General features: G+C 39.9%; 1 protein-coding gene across 1 annotated transcript; it reads right to left on the reverse strand.

Annotated features, from left to right (window-relative positions):
• Nucleotides 1-4,772: 4,772 nt before the first annotated feature.
• Nucleotides 4,773-10,648, reverse strand: LOC147894235 (G-type lectin S-receptor-like serine/threonine-protein kinase SD2-5). The gene is made up of 3 exons (XM_087384699.1): nucleotides 10,578-10,648; nucleotides 8,202-8,262; nucleotides 4,773-7,502 (listed from the first exon to the last, which is right to left on the reverse strand). Exons 1-3 carry the CDS (start codon nucleotides 10,646-10,648, stop codon nucleotides 4,773-4,775), a joined length of 2,862 nt encoding a protein of 953 aa, XP_087240825.1.
• Nucleotides 10,649-24,487: the final 13,839 nt, after the last annotated feature.

A 24,487-nucleotide genomic window follows, 5' to 3' on the forward strand; every position in this document is an offset into this window, starting at 1 on the left:
GCCAAGGTGGAAGAGCTCGAGCTCGCTCTTACGAAGGTCAAGGATGACCTCGCCATCATTGAATCCCTAGTCCAGACGCTCATGGACCAGGTGGATAAGGTAGAGTCAACCCTACGCACAACACTAGAGCAGCAGGCACATGCAGAGCAGCAGTATGCTCGCTCATAGGAGTCAGACAACCAATAGATCTGCTCCTTATAGGATCTCCTGGCACAAGAGAGGAACCTAATGGTCTCCCTCCAAGAAGAAATTGAAAGCTAGTGTGCCACCGGCCAATTTGAGGAGTCAGGGTTGGAAGACCGTTGTGAGCAACAAGAGTTCCGGATGTACAGGGAGGTGTCTGCACATTTAGCCACATACACACTTGCACCACGCACCATCGCCCAAACCCTTTTGAAATGCACTTTGATGCACTCCGTGCACAAAATCTTATCTTCCACCTAGACCTCACTACTCCACTTCCTCCTAACGCCCTCCAGATTATTCTCTGCCGTAATCCTGACCCCTGTCGCCCCATCTTAGTCATATTTCTCTCTTGACCTTCAACCCACTTCTCTATCTCTTCTCTGCCACTCCGATCTCCAAACCCTATCCGCCCATCCCATTCTTCTTAATTTTCAAGATTGGTGCTGCGTCATCTCACTGAGTCCCTTAATTATCATGCGGACGATGAAGTGATGCAACTCACAAAGCCTGAGGAGCTCACGCCATGGGTCTACACTCCCGAAAGTTTGCATGTAGACATAAATTGGATGCAAACCTACTGCTGAGCCTCAGTAGTCCAATCTCAAGGACACCTTGCGGCCTACCAGTCCACAACCTACTAACCCCTCGGAATAATAATCCTCTTTAATAGGGTGCTACAGGCTCTCCAAGACTCACTTGTGTCCTTGGTGAGCAATTTTGAAACAATTCACGTAGCCTACCCAGAGGAAGTAACCGAGGGAGAGGGAAAAAATGTAGTCACCCTCTTTTTAATATCACCGCCCCCTGCACATATTCCATTATCGCCTCCCCTAGATCCTGCCCAACCCACCCCACAAGCTACCCAACCTCCCCTCCCTTAGACAACACTGCTCGAGTACTTGTCTAATGCCTCTAACACCACCACCACATAGCACGGACTCTCTTAATCCATCTCCCCCAACACTCCGGTCGACCTTCTTGATGAAGCCTTCAACACGCTGCTCAAAGTAGCAAATTTTGTAACACTTGAACCATTCTTACTATTTGTAGAACACTTGAGATATCATCACCTCTTAATACAAAACCATTCTTACGATTTGTAGAACACTTGAGATATCATTACCTATTAATACAAGACCATTCTTAGTATTTGTAGATCACTTTAGATATCATCACCTCCTAATACAAGAACATTCTTACTATTTGAGAGATTAATGGATTGAAGGTTTGAGGCTCATAGGAGACAAAGGAAGAGAAAGTCAGTTTCAACATGAGGACAATAAAACTAATTGGAATATTTTGACTTATATATTATACCTTTTTGAAGACTATGAATTTAAGTCAGTTTCAACATTAGGATGATAAAACTCATTAGAATATTTTGACTTATGTATTATATATATTTTAAGACTATGAATTTTAATGAGGAGAGGCACGCACACTACTTAGTAAATACACTAGTACTACTACTAGCCCATTACTATTAAGCTTAGTGGCACCAGTGTAATTTTGAGCCTTGTGTCAGCCTTTGCTATAATCCCTTCCATTGTAAGTACTATAAGTTTCACATATCCTTAACAAACCACTAGGCTTCAACACAGATTCATTCTTATGTTTCAAGCCTCAAACTCAAACACCCTTGTAAAAGGGATAATGTATTAAAGCTACATGTAATCCATCAAATCTTTTTAATCATGTATCATCAATAGGATTTCATCCATTATATGTTCATTTGTCTTTAATAGTATGTCTAAAAATTCATGTATCTTAAATATTATTTCTCTCATGTGTTCCAATATCTTCAAAAGGATACCTTTATTTATGTCCAAACTTGAGCATTGATTTGTATTTCTCAAACACAATTTCACTCCACTTATTCTTTAGAATGAAAAATTTTCGCCATAAGTGGGCCAAACATAAGGTCTTTCCATATATTCTTGAGAATGAAAATTTTGGCCATACGTTGGCAAGTCTATCGAACAAGGGTAAGGCCAAAGTCTGGTACGGTGCATTAGGTCTTGATTAATGCTTCTTTAGGCTTGAATATTTAATGTATTAACTTCACGACTATTATTTATGCTTGAATATTTAATGTATTAAGTTCATGACTTAGGATTTTATGAAGTTATATCTAACATGTCCCACATTTAATGGAAATTAATATCCTACATAACACAACAAAGTATCATCATATCCCTTCCCAAAATCATTGCTACATGGCAACTCTCCTGGCATTTTCACTGCCTTGCATTTGAGTTAGCTATGATGAAGAATGTTGCCTGCCTTTGCACCCTCTTAGAGTTACCGTCAGCATGATCTAATTTCATGGACCCCAAAACTTGAGACTTGGAGATTCCCATATCACAACAGTGGTAGCTCTCTTGTCCACTCTCAATGCTAGTAAGAGCCGGTCCCCATAGATCGGTAAAAGAAGTCTTCTTGGAGGTTCAATATGTTCCCTTTGTCTTCTGCAGGCCCCATGATGGAATAGGATATATTCACCACCCTACATTTAATGCAAGAATTGACACAACTTTTTTTGGACCTGGCTATGAAGTTTACATCCCGAAATTGGTGTTAAAATTACAGATTGGGAGATTCCCATATCACACACTAGCGGTAGCTATCTTGTCCACTCTCAATGCTGATAAGAGTCGGTCCCCATAGACTAGTAAAAGAAGTCTTTTTGGAGGTTCAATTTTTTGCCTCCGTCTTCTCTAGGCCCCATGATGGGATAGGATGTATTTACCACCCTACATTTAATGCAAGAATTGACACAACTTTTTTTGGACCTAACAATGCAGTTTACATCACAAAATTCATGCAAAAATTGTAGACTGGGCATCTCCATTTGCCGGGAGGTGTCCCTAGTGACCCCTTGGACTTGCTCTATTTGTCTAGTTGGGTCTCTCCACAAAAATCGGAGTGGGGCCTATTTTCCTCATCTAGTAAAACTGTATGCATCAAATATTTATGTATGTATATATGTATGTATGTATGTATGTATGCATGCATGCATGTATGTATGTACACACACACACACAAACACACACACACACACACACACACACACACACACACACACACATATATATGTATGTATGTGTACTAAAACTACTAAAACTATATGCATCAAATAATGTTGTTGATCTATTGTTGGCATACCCCACCAAAATCAAGACCCCCATTACAAAGAAAGGTAAGGAACACAAGTTCTTGTTCTTATGCTCATGAGACAACAAAATGCATTACATAGGCAACCAATGGGGTCTTATGTTTGATGTTTGTATGTATGTATGTATATATGTATGTACATACATATATATATATGTATGTGTGTGTGTGTGTGTGTGTGTATATGTATATGTTGATGCATATATGTATATATTGATGCATACAATTTTGATATATGGAGAAAATGGACATGGAAACCATCTAAATTGGCTCTCGCTATTCGATTTGATATATGACATGATCCCATTTGGATTTGTAAGTCCAGAGATATGGGGTCCTACTTTTAGGGCCTGAATGCTTGAAATAGACAACGTGTTGACACGCTGCCTATTTCATGCATTTAGGCCTCAAAAGTAGGACCCCATTGGCAACACAATGGGGTCCTACTTTTGAGGCCTAAATGCATGAAATAGGCAGTGCATTAACGCGCTACCTATTTCAAGCATTCAGGCCCTAAAATTAGTACCCCATATCTTTGGACTTGCATATCCAAATGGGGTCATAACCTCTAGCAACATCATGTGCCTACCTTATGCCATATCACAAAGGCATAAATACTCCCATGCACAAGGAAGAGATACAAAAGGATAAGTTATGGGATTATGACTATTGGATTTTTGTAGGTTAGCATTCAATATATGTTGCAAAGATGTTTAGAGCTAAAGCAGAGGGAGAAGCCTTCTCAATGAAACAGTTTCTACACATGGAGGAAGGAAAAAATTATAATCAATGCATTAGTTGAAGCATGTTGCAAGATATCCTCAATGGCCAACATGGTGGCATAGACTATGTTGAATAATCAACCATATTATGGCTTAACATTAAGTTGGATCAACATTTACGTCTTAAAAAAGAATGGTAGGGAGGCCGTTCCCAGTAAGAAGAGGACATGAAAATTAACCATATTGAGAGACAAATGAGTCCTTGATTTATATGATCTATTTGAGCCTTGAGGTACTTGATTGGTGCTTGCATATTCATCCATTCCAAATAGCATGGAGTGTTTCTTGGAGTCTTTCCCCCACACACACACACACGACCATCTATGAGGGGCACAAGTGCCCATGGCCTATGTTGAGGGGTCTTCCCCACGCAATCGAATGCAGGCAATCACGTGAACGCATTGCGCAATCGAATGCGGGCAATCATGTGAACGCATTGCGCAATCGAATGCGGGCAACCAACTCAAGTGAGTGAGCCCTAGAACTGAGTGAGATATATAAAACAGCCCAAATGGGAGCTTCTAGTTGAGATGTTTTGTACAAAACAGCCCAAATGGGAGCTTCTAGTCGTATTATCATCATCATAGCCTGGAGTTTAAGAGATGCGAGCCTCTAATCGTTTCCTCACCATTATCGCCCAGACAACTGTGAGTAATCTGAAATGTAGCTCACCTGATTACGACCACTAGCTCCTCCATTGAGTAACGCATCGCCTTCGTCATCTTCACTCTCAGGAAATGCAAACTTGGGTACCGTTTGAGTCGATGATCCCATTAATCTGAAATGGGCTTCCAAGAACACATGCAAATTCTGAACCAGAGGAGGCACAGGCAGCTCTCCTTGATCCCCTTCCAGCATATGCACCACCCTGCTCATGCTTGGCCTCTTGGTTGAATCTTCCTGAACACACAGCAACGCAATCCTCACCATCCTTCTCACCTCTTCCTCTTCAAAAGCTTCCCCCAACCTTTCATCCACTAGCTCTGGCTCCCTCTTCTCTTGTAGCATCCTCAGAGCTCTCGCCGGGAAATAGCTGTCGTCTTCTGAGTCAACTAATCGCTTCCTCGCACAGTAATTCTTTCTCCCACTCACTAGCTCGAGCAGTACCATCCCAAAGCTGTACACATCGCTCTTCTCTGTGATGGCTGAATCCAGTAACCACTCCGGGGCAACATACCCCGGCGTCCCCCTCATTGTCGTCACCACGAACCTTTCATTTCTACTCATGAACCTTGACAACCCGAAATCTGCCACTTTTGGCACGAAGCTTCCATCCAGCAGCACGTTTTGCGGCTTGATGTCCAGATGAAGGATCGTCTCCTTGCACTCCGCATGTAGATAAGAAAGACCTTTGGCCACACCTAAAGCTATGTTGCGCCTCTGCTCCCAAGTTAAGATCGGAAATCTGCTGTCCTGGGAGAACAGCCACCGTTCCAAAGAACCGTTGGCCATGTATTCGTAAACCAAGAGCCTGTGAGAGCCTTCCGCACAAAAACCATAGAGCTGGACAAGGTGCCAGTGATGTATGCTGCCCAGTGCAGCAACCTCAGCGTAGAATTCCTTATGGCCTTGCGTTGCACCTTCCAGTTTCTTCACGGCAACAGCTCGCCCGTCTGGTAACACTCCCTTGTAAACCACTCCGAAGCCACCATGACCAACCTTCTGTGTGAATCCATGCGTCGCCTGCTCGAGGTCCTTGAAAGAGAACCTCTTAGGTGTGATACCTTCGAATTGAAAAATCTGTTGATCATCCAGTCTGTCCTTTTGCTCAAGTCCTAACTTGGAAGCTCTCGCTCGAGTCCTCAGCCATACCATCAAGCCGATAAAGATCACCACCGTGCCACTGATACCCGTGACAAGTCCTATAATCAGTGACCTGCCATGTGAGCTTGAAGTTGAACCTGAAAGTAGATCTCTGGAGTCGAACTTGAGGAAGGCAACCTTGCTGGGGTCCGATACTTTGTGTAAGCTTCCTTCCACCTGACCGGTTAAGAAGCAGGACGAGGTGTTCCGGTGGTAAAAAGCTGCTGCGCAAGAGCAATTCTGTATACAGAGTTCCGCACAGGCATCGTCAGACAATACTTTTCCAACGGAGGCCGAATACTTGGTGGCAAAATAGTCCAGACCAGATGTGGTAATCATCTCCCACGAGCTAGTAGTGCCCGTGCTGTTGCTGCTGCAAGCGGCGGTGTAAGTTGCTAGGCACACAGAGTTGCTCGACTTTACAGCCAATCCGTTATCACCAGTCGGACATCCAGTACAGACACCCGGGTCAACACAGACTCCATACGCTCCACAACGAGCGGGAAGAAGGCAGCCATCAATAGAGCTGTTAAACAGCTCCCAAGCAATGAGCCATCCCGTGGAGTTAGCATATGTATAGCCTCTCAGGTTTCCATCGTTTTCTATCCTAAGAAAGACATGAGCCGAATTTTGACGGTCGTGCACATACTCGTAAGTTTGATTATTCGAAGCCTTGAGCAGACCGCAAAATGATGTATAGTTGGTAGCTGCAGTGGCTGGGGCAGATGTATCGGCTTGGTACAGTAAGAGCTTCAAATAGGAGCTGTTGCCGTCGAACTTAGCGGTGAAGACGCGATCGCAGGTGTGTGAAATTGAAAATGTGTTGTTTCCAAAGTAACCCCACATCCAGTATGCTTGGCGATCGGGCAACTCCGCATAGAGTGCTAGGCCGCTGGCATCCATCAGCACACTGTATGATTTCTGCGGTACCGGTTGCTCAAGGTCCACACTACGAAGTTTCTGTTGATATTGAAGCGTCTGACGCAAAATGAGAGAATCAGAGGGAGAGTCGAAGCTCTGCCAGACGGGGGCGTTGCTGCTGTCAACTAATTGTAAGATTCCCGAGTTAAGCTGCAAAGAAGAAACCCCTAAGTTTGAGGTGCGAGTCGACCAGGTGACGCTGCCATCTGCATTCCATAGGAGGAGGTTTCCGTCCGGCGCTAGCTGCAGCGAGGCTTGATCATCCACAGGCTGATCGCGGTTTGCAATCCAAACCACTTTCAAAGCTGATCCATCCAGCAGCCCGCTAGCTGCAGAGGATCCCCCACTGATAACTATGGCGAGAAGGAAGGAGCCGGGCGTGAGAGACACGAAAGCTAGATAGTAATCCTGCGCCTGGTAATCGAGCGAGCGGTTGTCGAAGACAACGAAACGAGCTGTACCAGTGAGATTGTAGTCGGAGATGGTAGCGTTGGGGAGCTGGGCGGAGTTGTAGCAGGTGGAATTGAGAGTAGTAGTGTAGATGAAATTAGCAAGGGTGTAAGGCAAGGTGAGGAAGAGGAGAAGTTGCAAAGCAGAGAAGATTAAAGAGTGCATGGTGGGGGATGGGAGAAGTTGCTGTAGGGCATTAGCTCATGGAAGTGGACCTGCGAATGATATAGAGCTTTACCCACGGACTTGACAACAAGCTCGAGAGGAAAAACTTTTTGCCAACAAGGGACGTTGGAACTTGGTGAAGCTGAAATGGGTGGAGTCGAGTGGGTGCTAGCAGCTACAAGAAGCTGATGATGGAGCTGATGAGGGAGGTAATCGACGAGCTAGCAATTGACAGAAAGCTGGCTATGTTGTGGATGGAATTGGTAGTAATTGATAGCCACAGTGAGCAAAGCAATCGGGGCTCGCAACTGCACCCAAAGCGCGTGGAATCAATGGCGATGAGCTGATGCATGGCAGGGAGCCGAGTGAACGCGCAGCTAGTGAGGAGGGTGGGTAGTTACGTGAGGCAGTGCTGACTTCCCGGATTGTAACGCGTTGGCAGTGGTGCTATAAAAAATTGAGTGTGCCATAGCTATGGCCAGCGATCACGACCTTTCAGAAAATGTTATAGCAAAGATGTTATAAGTATCACTGAACTCTACTGCAAAATTGGCCGGCGATCACCACCTTCAGAAAACGTTTCTACAGCAAGGATCTTGTAAGTTCTACAAGTTAGGAATGCAAAATTAAGGAATGCAAAATTAGGGCCGGCGATCACCACATTACAAATAGTTGTTATTAACCAACCTACGATTCCGTTCAGAAGAACTAATATGATACATTCATATCGTTTCCTAATCGCTCTCCCATCCGTTGTCTCACCTTCAAATTTCGGTTCCAACTTCCCACTCCCCATCACAGATCCACAGCGATCACGATTTCCACGCGTTCTTTCGGTTGCAATGTGCCATCGAACCATCTCATCTCCCGGATATTTAGTTACACCGGCGCCTCCTATCCAATTTGTAAATCGCAAACTCTCTCTATTCGAGGCAGCGCCAGCAACTCCTTGGGGCTGGAAGTTGGAACTCTGTCCTCAGAAGTTCCTTCGATTGAGTCGGCAGCTGGCAACGCCTGGCATGGATGACTCAATCGAACAGAATCCGTGTCGGTGTGCACGGTACATGTGCACCAAGGCATAAATTTCGTGCAATGGCATGCCACCCATTCAGATTCCGAATGGACAGGAGCTCGGTTTTGAAGTCGTAGGTTTCACACCCTAATTTATATCTTCATACATTATAACAGTTTTTTCCCATTCTCATAAGGCCGTCGATGTTATCTATGGTATTTGTCTTTTGTCATGTGGTATTCGTCTCGCTTGAAGGGTAGCTCGGAGAGCATAATTTATTCCAAACTTCAGGAAGAACATTCACTGTCAGACTAGCCAAAGTCCACTTTCACCATTACCACACTCTAGCTACCTTATTCCAATGTTCACAAAAGGAACATTCACTTTCAAACTAGTCAAAGTCCACTTTCACCATTACCACAGCTTAAACACAATGTTGGCTATAGGATTAAAATGTTTGCAAAACCAAACTCAAACATCGCTCTCTTCCAAGAAATCGGAACGGCAACTCGGCAATTCTTGACTCTCAACATCAAGGAGGGAATCCTATACACTGTCCTTAACTTTGCTACGCAGTCTTAAGCTTCACAAAATCCCTTAAGGCCTCGAATGTTCTAAGATTTATTCTGCAATCTTGAGCTTTACAAAATCTCTAGAGTTCAAATATTCTAAGTCCTTAGGCTTAATGTTGAAGCTTTCTCAAAATAATTGGGAGTCATATGACGCTTAAAATGCTAATGAAGCCCAATCTTTGCAACAAATTTAAGCATTGTCACCATCATAGGCAAGAAAGTAAGATGGCAACCACCCCCCAGTGGAGTTTGACGAAAGGGAAAGGGAAGCCCTCCACCTCTCCCCCCCAAAAAATGGCTTCCACTCATCAAATCCTCTTCACCGTTTCATGAATGGGATAGGTGTCCTCCCCCCTTTCCCTAATCCTTCAACAAAGACCATTTTGGTCCTCTTAAGGGACCATGACATGTTGGATTAAGTTAAGGCTTCCCTTGCTCCAGCTGAAGTCACACCTATTAACACTTGCACTAAATTCAAGAGTGACTTCACATCAGACCCTTATTAAATTCAACACTTGTTTTGTTGCGTAAAGTAATGATTTGATGCGTAGAACTTGGTCATCCTCTTTCCTTAGCTCTATGCATATTCATAACTCCTTATGCAAATTAGGGCTTTGGTAGCTCCAACACCTTGTTTTTTTGGTGATTAAGTATCTTAAAGCTACAAAAAATGTGAATTAGAGGTACTAACTTAGGTTGCTATCCTAATAGTGTCTTCTTAGTGTACTTTGATTTGATTTACTTAACTTAAGTGATTACATTAGATTTAGTGTTTTTAAAAATTTGGTAGTGTAATCACATGGGGTATATATTAAATAAATGAGAAGATGCTCCACCTTATCCCCTCCTTGTTAGAAGGCTCTCCTCCTTTAGCTCATTGGTTCTCTTTTCACCCTTCTTGTCTTTTATTTTGCTAAGTAATGGATGCTTTATGTAATGGAGAGTTTGGGGACATTATAGGTTATCATATATTTGGAAAACATAAAAGCAAGTACATTCCAATTGCAAATAGTAGAGGCACTAGCTTGGGTTGGTGTCCTGTTAGTATGTTCTTAGTGTACGTTAAGTCGATTTAGTTACGTGATTACATTAGATTTAGCATTTTTAAAGATTTGGTAGTGTTTATTAAATGTATCACATGGGTTATATCTTAAATGTATGAGAAGATGCTCCACCACACCCCCTCCCTATTAAAAGTGTCTCCTCCTTCTAAAATTAATTCACTAGTATACGCCCGTACATTTCCAATGCCTATCTCCCAATATTTTATGGGCTTTGGAATATTTTATGCATCTCAACTAGCAATTATTAGCAGGATTTGTGGATGCAAAATAGGCCATGATAGATGTTGGTATGGGCATCGATATAAGCATTGATATGTGCATCATACTGACATCCATATCAATGGTGGAGTTCCAGATACCAACTGATTACCGACACCTATATCAATGTTGGCATTCACTAACAAAATTATAGAAAGTAGTTTGCAATATGACCCAAAATCATTTTGACCTGCAAGTTTGGTCATTTAAAAAAAAAAAAAACAAGAACATGTACAACAAGTTTAGGATGAAAATACTCATATATTCATGATGCACTTAACATACAAACTGACATAATGCAGGTATAAAGGTGAAAGGGCCAAGGATAAGAAGCCCTCTCAATGGCTAAAGAACGAATTACTTGCATTTATATTAAAGGCATCTCTAGTTCCATGCCCATCTCACCTATATCGTTAGGGTCTATACTACCTAAGACTTGATTCTTTAATTCACCCACTTTTATAATATTAGGTAATCCATGATTCCTATCTTCATCCCTTATGTTGTGATATCCACATTCCTCTCTTGCAGTATTGTTACCTCTAACTTCTTCTTCCATGTCACAATCCTCTATCTTCTTTTCTAAATCCATTGGCATCTTTGTATCCATATCCCTATCTTTGAAAGTTGGTTTACTTTGAGGAGCAACTTTGACCACATACCACCATCTTGGATCAGAATGATTTGGATGAAAGACCACTTGTGTTAAAGATGAAAATATTAATTTACGCTTAAGTATGAACATGTTACAGTTGTTTAAAACAAGGCATTAGCTTAATTCATTAGTACATACTTGTTCACATTGCTTGGGAATAACAAAAGTATCACTTCATTGGTCTAGAGTTTGGTGGAGTCTATGGTAAATAAACCACTACCACATTGGGGAAATTTGGAGCTCATTTTGGGGCCCTCTAAGGACTTCTCTTAGAATATTCTCTAAAAAAAGGGGGGCACGGATAATATTTTGCAGATTAGCTCAAAACTTATCGGACTTGGCATTTCTAGAACCTACTCTTTGAGGGCTTTCCAATGATATATACCATGATGGGGTTTGGACATGGGAATGGAAAGATACATCGAAGATTTCTTTCTTATAGGAGAATATTCACGTAACATAGGAAGATTCCTAGAAGAAAGGAATCTTCCCTATAAATTTCCATTCCCATGTCCAAACCCCATCATGGTATATATCCCTCAAAGAGTAGGTTCTAGAAATGCCAAGTCCGATAAGTTTTGAGCTAATTTGCAAAAAATTATCCATGCCTCCCTTTTTTGAGAGAATATTCTCAAGGGAAGTCCTTAGAGGGCCCCAAAATGAGCTCCAAATTTCCCTAATGTCTTTCTTGATTGTAGCATTGGGACTGTTGTGGACGTTTGGATAGCTTGTGTGAAGTTAGCCATGACTCAATCAACTAGGGCTCTCTTGGAATCAATATGTTCCACCTAAAAATGTTGTCCATATGACCATAATGCACTATACTTTTGAACTACAAAGGAAAATTGTTAAGACAATGATGATGCATTATTTTATAGCGATTGAGACCATGATTAAATTAAGTAAATCAAAAAATAGGAAATTCACATGTACATTGTAGAACACATTCTCATGTAAACTCCTGCTCTCACTCGGCTACATGCTCACCATCATTTGCAACTTGACGAAGAGCTTGTTGTAGCCAAGATTAAGGTCTTATGGATATGGTTGCATTGGCCTATGCAAGGCTATAAATCTCCTCCTCGCATTTGATCTTTCTATTTTGGCCTCTTCATGTATCTTTACATGACTAGCCTAGTCCATCAAAGGGAATGCTAGACTCTCCTTGAACGATGTGTGCATGTTGGAACCCTTGGATTTCCTAGGATCCAAGGGCTCTAGACCGCCGTATAGTTTTTGGAGGGAGAGGTTGTAGTCTATAAATCAATTCATCTCCTAGCCTATCTCTGAAACATTCTTGAGATTTCCTCCATCAGCTTGAATAGCTTTACTTTCTCTCCCTCTTCTCTCTTTGTTTACAAGATTTCTCCTAGGTTTAAAGCTTTGTTATGTTTACCTCGCGGATATCCATGCACAAATCTTGAGAGCCTCAATGTGAGCCGATTTGGATGGAGGTGTTATGAGATACATGATGGAGTTAATCCATTTGCGCTCAACGATTCCAAACCTCCAAGGGAGCCAAAATCTTCAGGCAGCTCCATTAACTGCATGCACCAGTCAATGTTCAACTCCCGTAGCTTTTTGAGCTGCCGGAAGGAAGAAGGCAGCTTGGTGATGCGCTCCAATCCATTTGCGCTCAACGATTCCAAACTTCCAAGGGAGCCAAAATCACCAAGCTGCCTTCTTCCTTCGGGCAGCTCAAAAAGCTACGGGAGTTGAACATTTCCGGGTGCACACAGTTAAGATCAAACTTTATGCATGGGTTTTATCAAGCTATCGTGGGTTGTGTATCTGAAAGAGAGTGGATCTTGTTGACCTCTATGGATTACAGAGAGGAAACATAGATACCGATGTAAGGTTACTACCATAGGCTATAGAGGAGATCTATGGTTGCAACTGTATCCCTTTTCTCCTCTCTTCCTCTATCTATCTCTACGTTGTGCACCATCACCTTGTTGCTTTTTACTGCTACGCATGCTATTTATCATGTACATTTAAGATGTGCTTTCCTCGCATCCTTTGCATTGTAAATTTCTATTTTGTGATTCTAGCTTTGTCTTAGACTTTTCTTTCCATCACAAAGCTCATTCCCTATCCCATGTCCATGTTATCCTCTCTTGCTTCTTTCTTGATGTATTTTATAATACCCTTTGCAAGCCATGTAATGAAATTTGGTCTTGCTAATCCATCATACAAACCTTAGGAGACTTGCAACATTTTTTACTAATCCATGAGTTGGTGCATGGAGCTTGCCAACCGATACAGTGACTCGTCTCATAGAGGTGGCAGGAAAAATTTCCATAAACCTCACCTTTAATGGTATTAGCAAAGTAGTGGCCAATACTGTATGACTTTCGTCACAGAGTTCACCACTTTGAAGGTTCATTTTTGATCTTTGGATTTTTGCTAAGGGGGGTCACTCAAAAATATGTAAGCATAGCATGTGGGTTCAACAAAAGGAGTTTTTAAAATCTCTATTTTACACAATTTTCACATATAGAAGGGTATCATTATACATATAAAGGGTGTATTCATAGATTGAATAGAAGAAGGATGTGTTTTATTCATGATAAATTTACAAATAAGGGGTTTTACAAATGGACTTGAACACATGCGAACACATAGTGAACCCCCCGAGGATTGCTAAGAAAGTTTGAGAAGTTACAATCTATCATGCTTGGGAATCTATGAAAAGACTTGCTTCCTTTGTTCCAAATAGGTGATTATAGTCAATGATATCTTGGGCAGAGGCATCATCTCCTATTCCATAGACCTCTTACCAGATAAGATCTTTAAATGTTATCTTCATTGCTGCACCCATGCAATTAGAGGGTGACATTGCCATTGTTGCATAGTTGAGCAAGGTATACAATCCAATTAGAAAATCAAGTATTCTGAGTCCATAAAGATGGCAATTAGATGCTTCTAGCCTTCATAATGGTCTTAGTCAGTTTATTCATAATAGTCTCGCTTGATAGCTTTCTCCTTTAGCACTATATGTTTTTGTTATTACCTTAAAGATAGGTGGGGTTTCCACCGAGAGAAAGAATTCTCCACATAAATTATTTTCCCTCAAATGAAAGAAATTCAAAGCTTCAATTGGTAAAATGATTGACTTGAGAGGTGGTTCCAAAGAAACCAATTGTTATCCCCATAAACAATTCAGGGATAGGCCTCGAAACATGTTTTCTCTAGTACTCCAGATAGATTAGAAGAAAAATTGAAGAAAAACTTCCAACCTTTCAGGAAGGAGAGAATGAGAGCTACTATGAGCCAAAGAGGTAGCAATAGGAATGGAAAACCATTACGAGGGTAGAGAGATGATAAGGGTAGAGAGCATGATAAGGGTAGAGAGCTTTAAATTGGATAAATAGAAAAGGTATAGAACTTGAGAGGTGGTTTTTGAAGAAATTCCATTGCTGCCTTGATGAACAATTCCCCAATTCAGAAGGGATAGGTAGCAAAGATTGTTGTTGCAAAGAAAGTACTATTGAATATGGATGAGATACCCAAGTTCCATGAGGATGAATGCTATCGACCCTTTTTCATAGAGGGAAATCAATTGTAGTAGATGTCATATTGGAGACATAGTTAAAAGAAAAATTGAAAGAAAGATTCCAAACTTTTTGATAAGTAGAGTTTGCAAGTTGTTGTGAGTAAAAGAGTTAGCAATAGGAAATAGATCCCCATTTTTTTGGGTACGAAGTTAGTCCCCTCAAGATTCATTTGGGCTTATACCAATAGTATTCCATCGTTTCACCTCTTAGCAATTAATAATCATCCATATTGGTATGCTTAGTGTGTACACATTCTATTCCATTTTGGAATGTTTATTGTGAACATTCTAAGACTTTGATTACTTGTATGTTATGTGGGGAGAACATGGGCAACCTTGGAGTAGAGTCTAACTTTATGGAAGGTGCATTCTTGGATGCCCCTCTTGAATTCCTTTCGAGCAAGGAGATGTTGAGATCTCATATCCACCTTAATTAAAGACGGAATATGGGTGATGAAAACTAAGTAAGTGACGGCTGGTGAGGCAACCGGAGGGCAACCGTGGTAAGTTTACTTCTTCTAATTTAATGTATTGTTCTATTTGTTTTACTACATATTGCATGCACTTTATCTAACTCTCGTAAATTGGGCCCATAGTAAGCTGTGATGGGTCGCCTTCCTATAGACATAGAGATGAGACGTGTGTTTGGCATAGGAACAAAGCTATGGTTGATTGAGCAAGAGGTAATGGGAGCGACGGTCGATTGGGCTGAGGTGGTTGCTCGCACGGTATAAAGTCTACTCCTACTTGTAATCTCACTTTTAAAATTATTTTATTATTTAAGTTCCAATCTAATTTGCAATTAATATGGTAATTTCACTCTTAGAATCAAAGCTCGAGCATCCCATCAGCGAAGGTGAGTGGTGATGATGAGGGATCAGGCACAGCTCATGAGGGCCAAGGATCAGGTGCACATATAGACTAGCTACCACAACAACATGCTAGATGTCTAAGGACTAGATATTTAATCTTTACAAGAGTTTAGTGCTTGATCCATTGCTTCAAACCAACAAACATGGCTTAGAGACAAATAATGCCTCAATTTTGTTCTACATGATCCTATTGCAGCAAGCGAGATGAAGCTGAATCCCAAAAATGAATGGGGGACTTGAGCATCCCAAACTAGGAGTGGGCTTGCTACGAGAATGGTATTCGAGTGAAGAAGAAAGGTGGTAAACCAAGGAGGCAAGAAAGTCCAACTGTGCATCCTTGGGTGCTCCACAGTGGCCCTTTCAGGAGGATGCAGGACGAAAATGTGAGCATTAATCTCCATTCTTTGCACCTCATAGTTTTCGTGGGTAAGTCTCTACCACACAAGATAGAGGCCCTATTTAAGGAGCCTAGCATTGAGAGAATACATTTTTTCAGTCCCGAAGCAGTCTTGATACTTGCTAGAATTGAAAGACACAGTGAGCAAGGAGTGAATGAAGCAAGAAATTTCACGTTTCCTTCAAAATGTTATGGGCATTCCTCATGCCTAGTGTAGAGGTGTATCAAAGGTGCACATTATCAAATCAAGCTTGCTATGCAATGTTGTTGGATGGCGAGTATCATCAACATATGTTGGGAAATGTTTTCTGGGTGAAGATGGACATGATGGACTACAACATTAAGAGCTAAGTGCACTCTCAATCATGACATGGATTTGGACCTCATTTGGATGGGTGAAGTTGTTATGGTCTTTGGAGGTGTGCCATTTTTCCTATTGTTTAATTAAAAACAATCACTTTTCCAATGATACAAGGGCTCGCTTTTGCTCTTTTAATTTGACATTAACATAAATCACTTATTAAAAAATTATGCAATTGTTATTTGTTAAATTATTAATGTTATATAAGGGAGAGGGGGGTGCTCTTAGCTGGGACCCTACTGGGACAAGGGTGATTGGGCTTGATGCAGAGCCAAGGATGATGAGAGAAGGGAGAAGCTACCATAAAAGTTACCATAAAAGTTTCAATCATTGAAGATCCAAAGTAGCCCCCTATAAAAGTTACCTCCTATTTAAATGCAAAAGTGAGCTCAAGAAGTAGGGCATCTATCTACTATAGCTAGCTGCTAGCATTCAAGGCCTACTACTTGAAGCATTCATCTGGGGCAAGGCACCCCTCGATGGACCTTGGGTGAGCGAGGCAAAAAACCTTTCCCCTTGCGAATAATATTGCAACTCATTCACTAAAATGTGTTGCTGTTGCTCTGTAGATATTCATTCAAACACAATTGCTATGAGTTTACCATTACAGGTAAACTTGGAGATTTGATCTAAGTAGTGCAAAACAAAAAGCTGATCTAAAAACATAGCAAAGTGCAAAGTTGGAAATAGAGATATAAATAAAATTTAACGAGAGAGGGGCACACTCTCTTAGTTTATAAATAACCATAGGAAATGTGCCATGTCCCAGGAGGGCCACCAATGAATATGTAAGAGAGCACATGCGATCAACATAAGGGGTTTTATATTTTTATCCAATTATGATGATTATGGGGAATGGAAGGAGGACATAACATTACATTCCATCACACCCTATTTAATGGGAATTTATTTCCTTTGAGTCCAACCAAGAGCTTGTCGGTGTTTATGAAAAGACTCTTTTTAAGGTGGTTTGGTAAACATGTCTCTAACATTCTCTTTTCTATTACAATGTTGGAATGTGATGTCACCAAGTACGCTCTTTCTCTAATGAAGTGCTCTCTGACATCATTGTGCTTTGTCCTGGAGTGATATAGTGGATTCTTGGCTAATGCTTGAGTTGATTGATTATCACAGTATATTGTTGTTGGCTTTGACTCATCAAAATAATTTGTTTCTGGAAATAGTATTCTGAGCCATATAGCCTCACATGCACCTGTTGTGAGTGTCTTCTATTCTACTTCTATGGAAGACAAAGATATAGTTGGGTGCTTGTTTGACAACCATGATATAGCACCTTGACCAAGGAAAAATGCATATCCTTGTGTGGATCTCCTTGTGTCACGAGCTCCTGCATAGTCATTGTCATAGTGTATCCATGCAACCTTGGATGCATTCCTTTGAATTCAATTCCAAACTGCCTTATACCTCTAATGTATCTCAAGACTCTCTTAGTTGTATTTCAATTAGTCTATTTTGGATTTGCCATAAACTGCACAAGTGAACTTAAGAACAAATATCTGGCCTTGTGATAGTCAGATATATAAAAGATCCGAGGAGCTACAATAGTACTTGTCATTGACTGTAGGATTTTTTGGATCTTTGGTAAGTTTTAAACTTTTCTCCATGGGAATGGTTACAATCTTGCAATATTCCATATGAAACTTCTTTATAAGACTATCCATACATTTTTGCTAGCTCATAAAGGTGCTACTTGAGTCTCTAGAGAACTTAATTCCAAGAAAATAGTGAATAAGTCCAAGATCTTTCATGTTGAACTTTGCAGATAAGTCTTGTTTCAAATTCTTGGTGAAGCTTTCATTGCTTCCTATCACAATCATATAATCTATGTACAAAAGTGCAATAGTAATATCTTTCCCTTGAACTTTGTAATAGATCATTGCTTCCTATCACAATCAGATCATCTATGTACAAAAGTGCAATAGTAATGTCTTTCCCTTGAACTTTGTAATAGAGAGTATAATTTGCATTGGACTTCGTGTATTCCAAATTAGCAAACTACTTATCAATTCTACTATACCAACTTTTGGGTGCTTGGTTTAAGCCGTAGAGACTTTTCTTGATTGGCAAACATGCTGCTCTTTCCTTAGTTCAACATACCCTGTAGGTTGTTGCATATAGACTTCCTCATCTAGGTAACCATTGAGAAAAGCATTTTTGACATTTAGCTGGTACACATTCCATCTACCGAGTGTCACTAATGATATAAAATATCTTATGGAATCCATCTTTGCTATTGGATCATAAGTGTCATCATAATCTTTATTTCATTTTGCTATTGGAGCATAAGTGTTATCATAATATTGACCATATTGTTGTGCAAAACCTTTTGCAACTAGTCTGGGTTTGTGTCTTTCAATGCTTCCATCTAGATTGTACTTCGCTTTGTAAACCCATTTGGTTGCAATGGCCTTCTTTTCTGGTGGAAGATCACATAATTCCCAAGTGTTGTTTTTATACAAAGCTTCCATTTCTTCATTCATAGTAGTTTGCCATTCTGTCTTATCAACTGTATCCTCAAAGTACACTGGCTCTTATGTAGCCATGATGGTAGTCATATAAGAGCATAATTGGTGGTTTTAGTCTGAATTGCTTTCCCTTTTTGAGCATATGTCAACCTTGTTGGTGATCTAATTTCTCTAGTAGATCATCTGAGTACCTACTCTGTAGGAGGATTCTGGCAATTCTTACTCTTCTTCATCAAGCATCTCTCTAGGTGACCGAGTAATCGGTGTGACCATATCTTGTGTATTTGATGCTTTTCATTTTGATTTTTCATCAAAGATTATATCTTTGGAGATTATAACATTTTGGTTGATGGGATCATACAACTTCTATGCTTTGCTCTCTTCATTGTAGCCAACCATGATGCATTTACGTCACTTAAGATCCAACTTTTTGTGATGATCATCATGTATGTGGGCATATGCTATGAAACCAAATATGAAAATATGTACAATGGATGGCTTGTATCTAGTGAATGCTTGATAAGGTGTCATACCTTGAATTGGTTCAATTGAAAGATGATTAAGCAAGTAGTTTGCAGTGGAAACTGCTTCTGCCCAACATTGATTTGTAAGATGCTTCTCCACTGAGCATTGCTCTAGCACTATTTGCTAAAGTTCCAACTATTGCATTCTATTGAGGAGTATTTGCACATATGAATTATCTTTGAATTCCATTACTTCTGTAAAAGCTCATTAATGCTAAAGACATGTATTCACCTCCTCTGTCGGATCTCATGACTTTGATATTTCTACCTATTTGGTTCACTACCATGGCTTCGAATTCTGAAAATTTGGAAAAGATTTCAGATTTCTCCTTAAGAAAAAAGACCCAAAAATATTTGCTATAGTCATCAATGAAAGTCGAGTAGTAAAGTGAACCATTGTTGCTGTGGGTATATGCATATCCCCATACATCTATATGAATCAAATCAAGAATGCCTCTTGATCGAGAGGTGATTCTCCCAAAGTGTGTTCTTTTCTTTGATCAAAGCAACATGCTTCACAAACTTTTCCAAGTAACTATGCCAAGTGCCATATTTTGGTTTCTTGATTGCGTCAAACTTTTGAAATTGACATGTCCATATCGCTTATGCCATATTGGGAAAAGTAGCATCGATTGCTGCTGAGCTGACATGGCATGCAAGTCGGGTACTAAAGCTAGCATTCTCTACAAGCATCCTTCCTTGACTACTTTTCCCATTAGCTCGTATTCTCTAGATTTATCCTTGATTATGCATTCATCTCCATCAAAGATGACTCTATAGTTGTGTTCCGTCATTTGTCTAACTGACAAGAGGATCTTGCTGAGATTTGGAACATAGAATACATCTTTCACCAATCCTTTTGTACCAGTGAAATTATTCATAGGAACAATTACTTTTCCTTGAATTGGATTTGGTATGTTACACGTATGTTATCTGCCATGTAGATAACATTCTTTGGTCCTACTAATAGTTTCATCTCTGTAAACCATTCCTGATGCTTTGTCATATGTGATGATGCAACATTGTCTATATACCAAGGATCTTGATTTGGTTGACCAACTTGATAGCCAGATTTCCTTTTAAAATTACAATCAAATCAATGTACACTATGTTAGTCTTCTGATATCCTCACTTGCAAAAGATACATTACATTAGGCTCATTGGCATAATAACTGTGACTTGAATGTCCACCATGATGGTTTCCTTTTCCATGGAAATTCCCTCTATTATCGCTAGGTTAACCTCCTTGGTCATATTGCTTCTTGCAGCAATCTCTTTCATAGTGTCCAAACTTATGATAGTAGTTCCACTAAATAATTAACACACTGGTGGATTGCATTCTCTCTTCCCTGAAATCTCCCTTGATTGGAATGATTTCCTCTTGGATGCTGATGCTATTGCTATTGCAAATGTTGTTGTTGATGCTGATTTGGTTGATGATGACCACTTCTCTGAGATGCTTTACCTCTACCTTTGCCTTTGCCTCTACCTTTGTCTAAGGCTATGAATGCTTGATCATTGAAATGGCCCTTTTGTGCTTGAGTGGCCCGAGTCCTAATTTCTTCACCAAGTAACACTGACTATAACTGTTCCAATGTTGGAATTTTTCTTTGAATGGCAATACTCTGGACCAAATTCGCGTATCCCTCTCATAGTACATTTAGGATGACTTGAACCATTTATGGGAGATTCATGGTCTCTCCTGCTGCTACAAGTTGATTGTTGTAATCTCTAATATTGAGTACATAAGCATGACCAGTTTCATTGCTCTTGTGAAAACTCTAGTTGATTTGGTTTCTCATTGTGAGAACCTTGGATGTGTTCTTAGATATGTAATGAGCTATGAAAATTTCCCGTGCTTCTTTGAATGTCTTCTTTGTGTTGAGCCATCAAAAATGACTTCTTGCACATTTTGTTAGATCAAATGATATGCATGTTTGTCTTTCTTGTCCCATTTTCCCCAAACTTGAGAAATGGTAGGACCTGCTGCACGTGTGGACACCATTGGTGTAGGTGTAGACCCTTTTGATTGTGCTCCGGTAATGGTGGGATTTGTTGCTAGTGTATTGGATGGTCTAGGTATAGACCCATCTACATAATCCCATTCATCTTGAAATACAAGAATTGCCTTCATTTGGTATTTCCATGTGTCAAAATTGGAGTTTTTCAACTTAGCACAGATAGGCTCCCAATTGATGTCGTTAGTGGTAGAAATGATGAAATAAATGTACTCAAAGTGCCTCTAAAAAAATACTATCTGAGTTAACTAAATTTGAGCTATCAGTGAAGATAGAACTATAATATATATCAATTTGTTACAAGTTGAGAGGAATTACAAGACTCAACTAAGTGTAGAAATGCCATAAAAAATAGCCAATAAGGCTTTACAATGGTGGCATGTGAGTGCAAAAAGAAAGGATGTGCAATATGACCTCTGAAGAATACGCCAAAACCTCTAAAAACTCTAAAATCTACTAATTGGTGTGTAGACAATTAGGTTTTAGGACATGTGATGATGTGAAACTGCATGTGAGCATATAGATTGACTTTGAGTAGGGACTAGTCGACAATTTTTGGACAAGGCTTTGATTATCTCTTTTCGAGTTCTCTCCTCTATGGATGAACGAATCTAAGCTAATCTAGAGCTAGACCAACCGTCAAATGATGAAAAGTAGTAAATAGTCTCTTTTTATTTTGTTCCTTTAGGTACGGGGTTAGATGCATCGATGAAGAGGCTTAGCACTAGTTTGGTAAGGTATTTTGGGGTTTTGATTATTTAGCCATTTCCTAGAATTATTCAAAAGCATTGATAAGGTATTTTGGGGTTTTGATTATTTTCCATAATAGCTTATAAGCTTAAAAAAAATTGGAATTATTATGGATTGGAACTTGCACCTATTACTTTGAGTTCTACCTAAAGTTTTAAGGTCAACCTAACACCGATTTTAAGGTCAACCTAACACCGATATTTCAAGATGTTTTCTTATATTTTAGATAATATGGCCATCCTTCTTACTTAGAATGAGTTTTCTTAGAGTTTGTAATCCTACAATCTAAGGACAACTATAACACATATGTTTATATTTCCTTGGAGCTAGAAAATCATATTCATTATGACCTATGGCCTTAAATGTAATTTTAGTGAATGCTAATGGCGAGGCAAAAATTGATCTTTTACAAATTATTTGACATTTCTAACAATTTCCAAGCTCAACCATACTTTTTATATGTCTTGAATAAGATATTATAGAGTAGTGTGAGTTTTTAGGGGACCTAATGTCATGTAGAACACCAAATTCAAATCGTATATTGATTGTTCCTTATGTTGTAATTCATGCTAAATTCAAGATACAAGGGTTAATGGATATCATAAGAATCTTCATACATTTAAACTATACCTATAGAGTGCCTATAATCATAAATGAGTGATAGCAATTTCAAAAAGTTATATGCAAAACACTTATATACGTGATTATTCAAAACTATAAAAGTGAGATTTAATGTGGAACCTGTTTTGGTAGTTGAAATTAAGAGCACTTAATGTCTTTTATTTTTAGCCTTTATTGTGATGTGGTGACTTTCCCTTATGATATAATATTGTTATACTTAAGATATGGCGCTTTGTGGATATTATGTTGTGTAGTATATAAAGATGCTTATTTATGAAATGCAACTTATAATGCAATCTACTAGGGTAACCACTCTTGTTAATTGATAAATTAATCTTGCCAAAATGATTTTTAAACAAAGTTTTATCACTCTTTATTGTTTGATATACTTATAAACACTTTGTAAAAAATGCTAGCTCCTTGAAATCAATTTTATTTTCAAGCATGCTAGATAAAGTTTCAAATCCGAGTATTGCTGTCTAGGTGAAAGACTGTATTACCATATATTTGTGAGCATTTTGTAATCACATGTAATACTTTTTTGTGCTCTTTATATTTTTGGATAATAGTACTATGAGTCTATCTTAAGCTCAAGAGAGGAAATCACCAAAAAACACATCTACAACAAGTGATTTTTTGGCCAAAACCTCAAAAGGATACTTTTATGTCCCGTTATGCTACCAAACTAGCGTTAAACATTTGCAAGAAGTGGATTTGATTATGAGGCTAAAAAGTGTATGATACAAGTTCCAAAATATGTACATGTTATGACGACCACATAGAGCACAAAAAATTGGTCAATTTTCCTTTTTGGAGCACCTCAAATTCTTCCTGGATCAAGAGATATGGCTTGATCAAAGTGGAGCAGCAAAGGCCTGGGGTGAAAATGATGTGGCAGTTGTGTTCACATGAAAGAATATGTCTGTGAAGAGGGGTGCCAATGGAGAACTATGTTGAGGTGGCACCTGTGTGCAAATGCAAAAAAGAACTGTGCCTAAGAGGGGCTGTGTGCCAGGTGGCAATGTTGCGATGGAAGGATGATGTGGTAATACAGATGTGGTATGTGATGTGGCTGCACTGACATGGCACACATTGTGGCACTATGATGTGTATGATGATGTGGCATAGTGATGTGTGTTGATGACATGACATGGTGGCCCACAATGCTAACATGGCAGATAAGGTGATGTGGCTATCTACGTGGCACAAGGTGATGTGGCAGTTTAGACATGTGCTGATGTAGCAATCAAATAAGATGATGTGGCATGTAAGAAAACTTTGCTGATGTGGTAGAGAAGCTAACCTGGAAGTCTACCATGTATCAGCTTCTTGATCAAGCTCTAAATTATAGATAAAGAATGATGTGGCACCTCAGGTATCAGTGCCACAAGGCAATTCTAAGTCTTAATCTGCCACATAATTGCTCTGAAATCTATAGAGATTCCGATGGAACCTGGTAGGTTGTCACTTTTGAGTAGAGACACGGGTTGAAAGTTCACAAATGTGTGTCAAGTGGGTTGTAGAGCTACAATTGTTAAGTGGACATTGCTCCATAGGCTATTGGAGGTCGTTGTCGTAGATTGCCTTAAAAATGGTTGGCCACTTGAGGTTGATGGTGGTTGGCTAGCAGGATAGTTGTGTACTAGTGTGTGGTTGATAAAGCGCTACTGTAGTCCATTAAAGGGCTACCCATTGGGTGTTGAAGGCATTGCTGGTTTTTGGTCATGGTTGCAGAGGTCGTTGTAGGCATTGTCTTGCTTGCCTTGCTAGAGTAGATGTTGCACTACCTTTGCTTGTGCTGCTATAGATTTTATTGTGGTTGCTTGGTCGAGGATACTTGCATGCTTAGCCTTAGTTGCT

Source organism: Dipteris shenzhenensis, chromosome 14 (assembly GCF_047967505.1).
Source record: "Dipteris shenzhenensis isolate YYH24624 ecotype China chromosome 14, Dip_SZ_1.0, whole genome shotgun sequence".
Taxonomy (NCBI): Eukaryota; Viridiplantae; Streptophyta; class Polypodiopsida; order Gleicheniales; family Dipteridaceae; genus Dipteris; species Dipteris shenzhenensis.

Excerpts from the sequence above, each read along its gene's own strand:
- LOC147894235 (XM_087384699.1), bottom strand. The coding sequence starts at position 10,648 with ATGAGTATTTTCATCCTAAACTTGTTGTACATGTTCTTGTTTTTTTTT. Across the intron at positions 8,263-10,577 it reads TTAAATGACCAAACTTGCAG|TTGGAACCGAAATTTGAAGG; the intron begins GTCAAAATGATT and ends GGGAGTGGGAAG. Across the intron at positions 7,503-8,201 it reads GATTAGGAAACGATATGAAT|CAACTTCTCCCATCCCCCAC; the intron begins GTATCATATTAG and ends AATGCCCTACAG.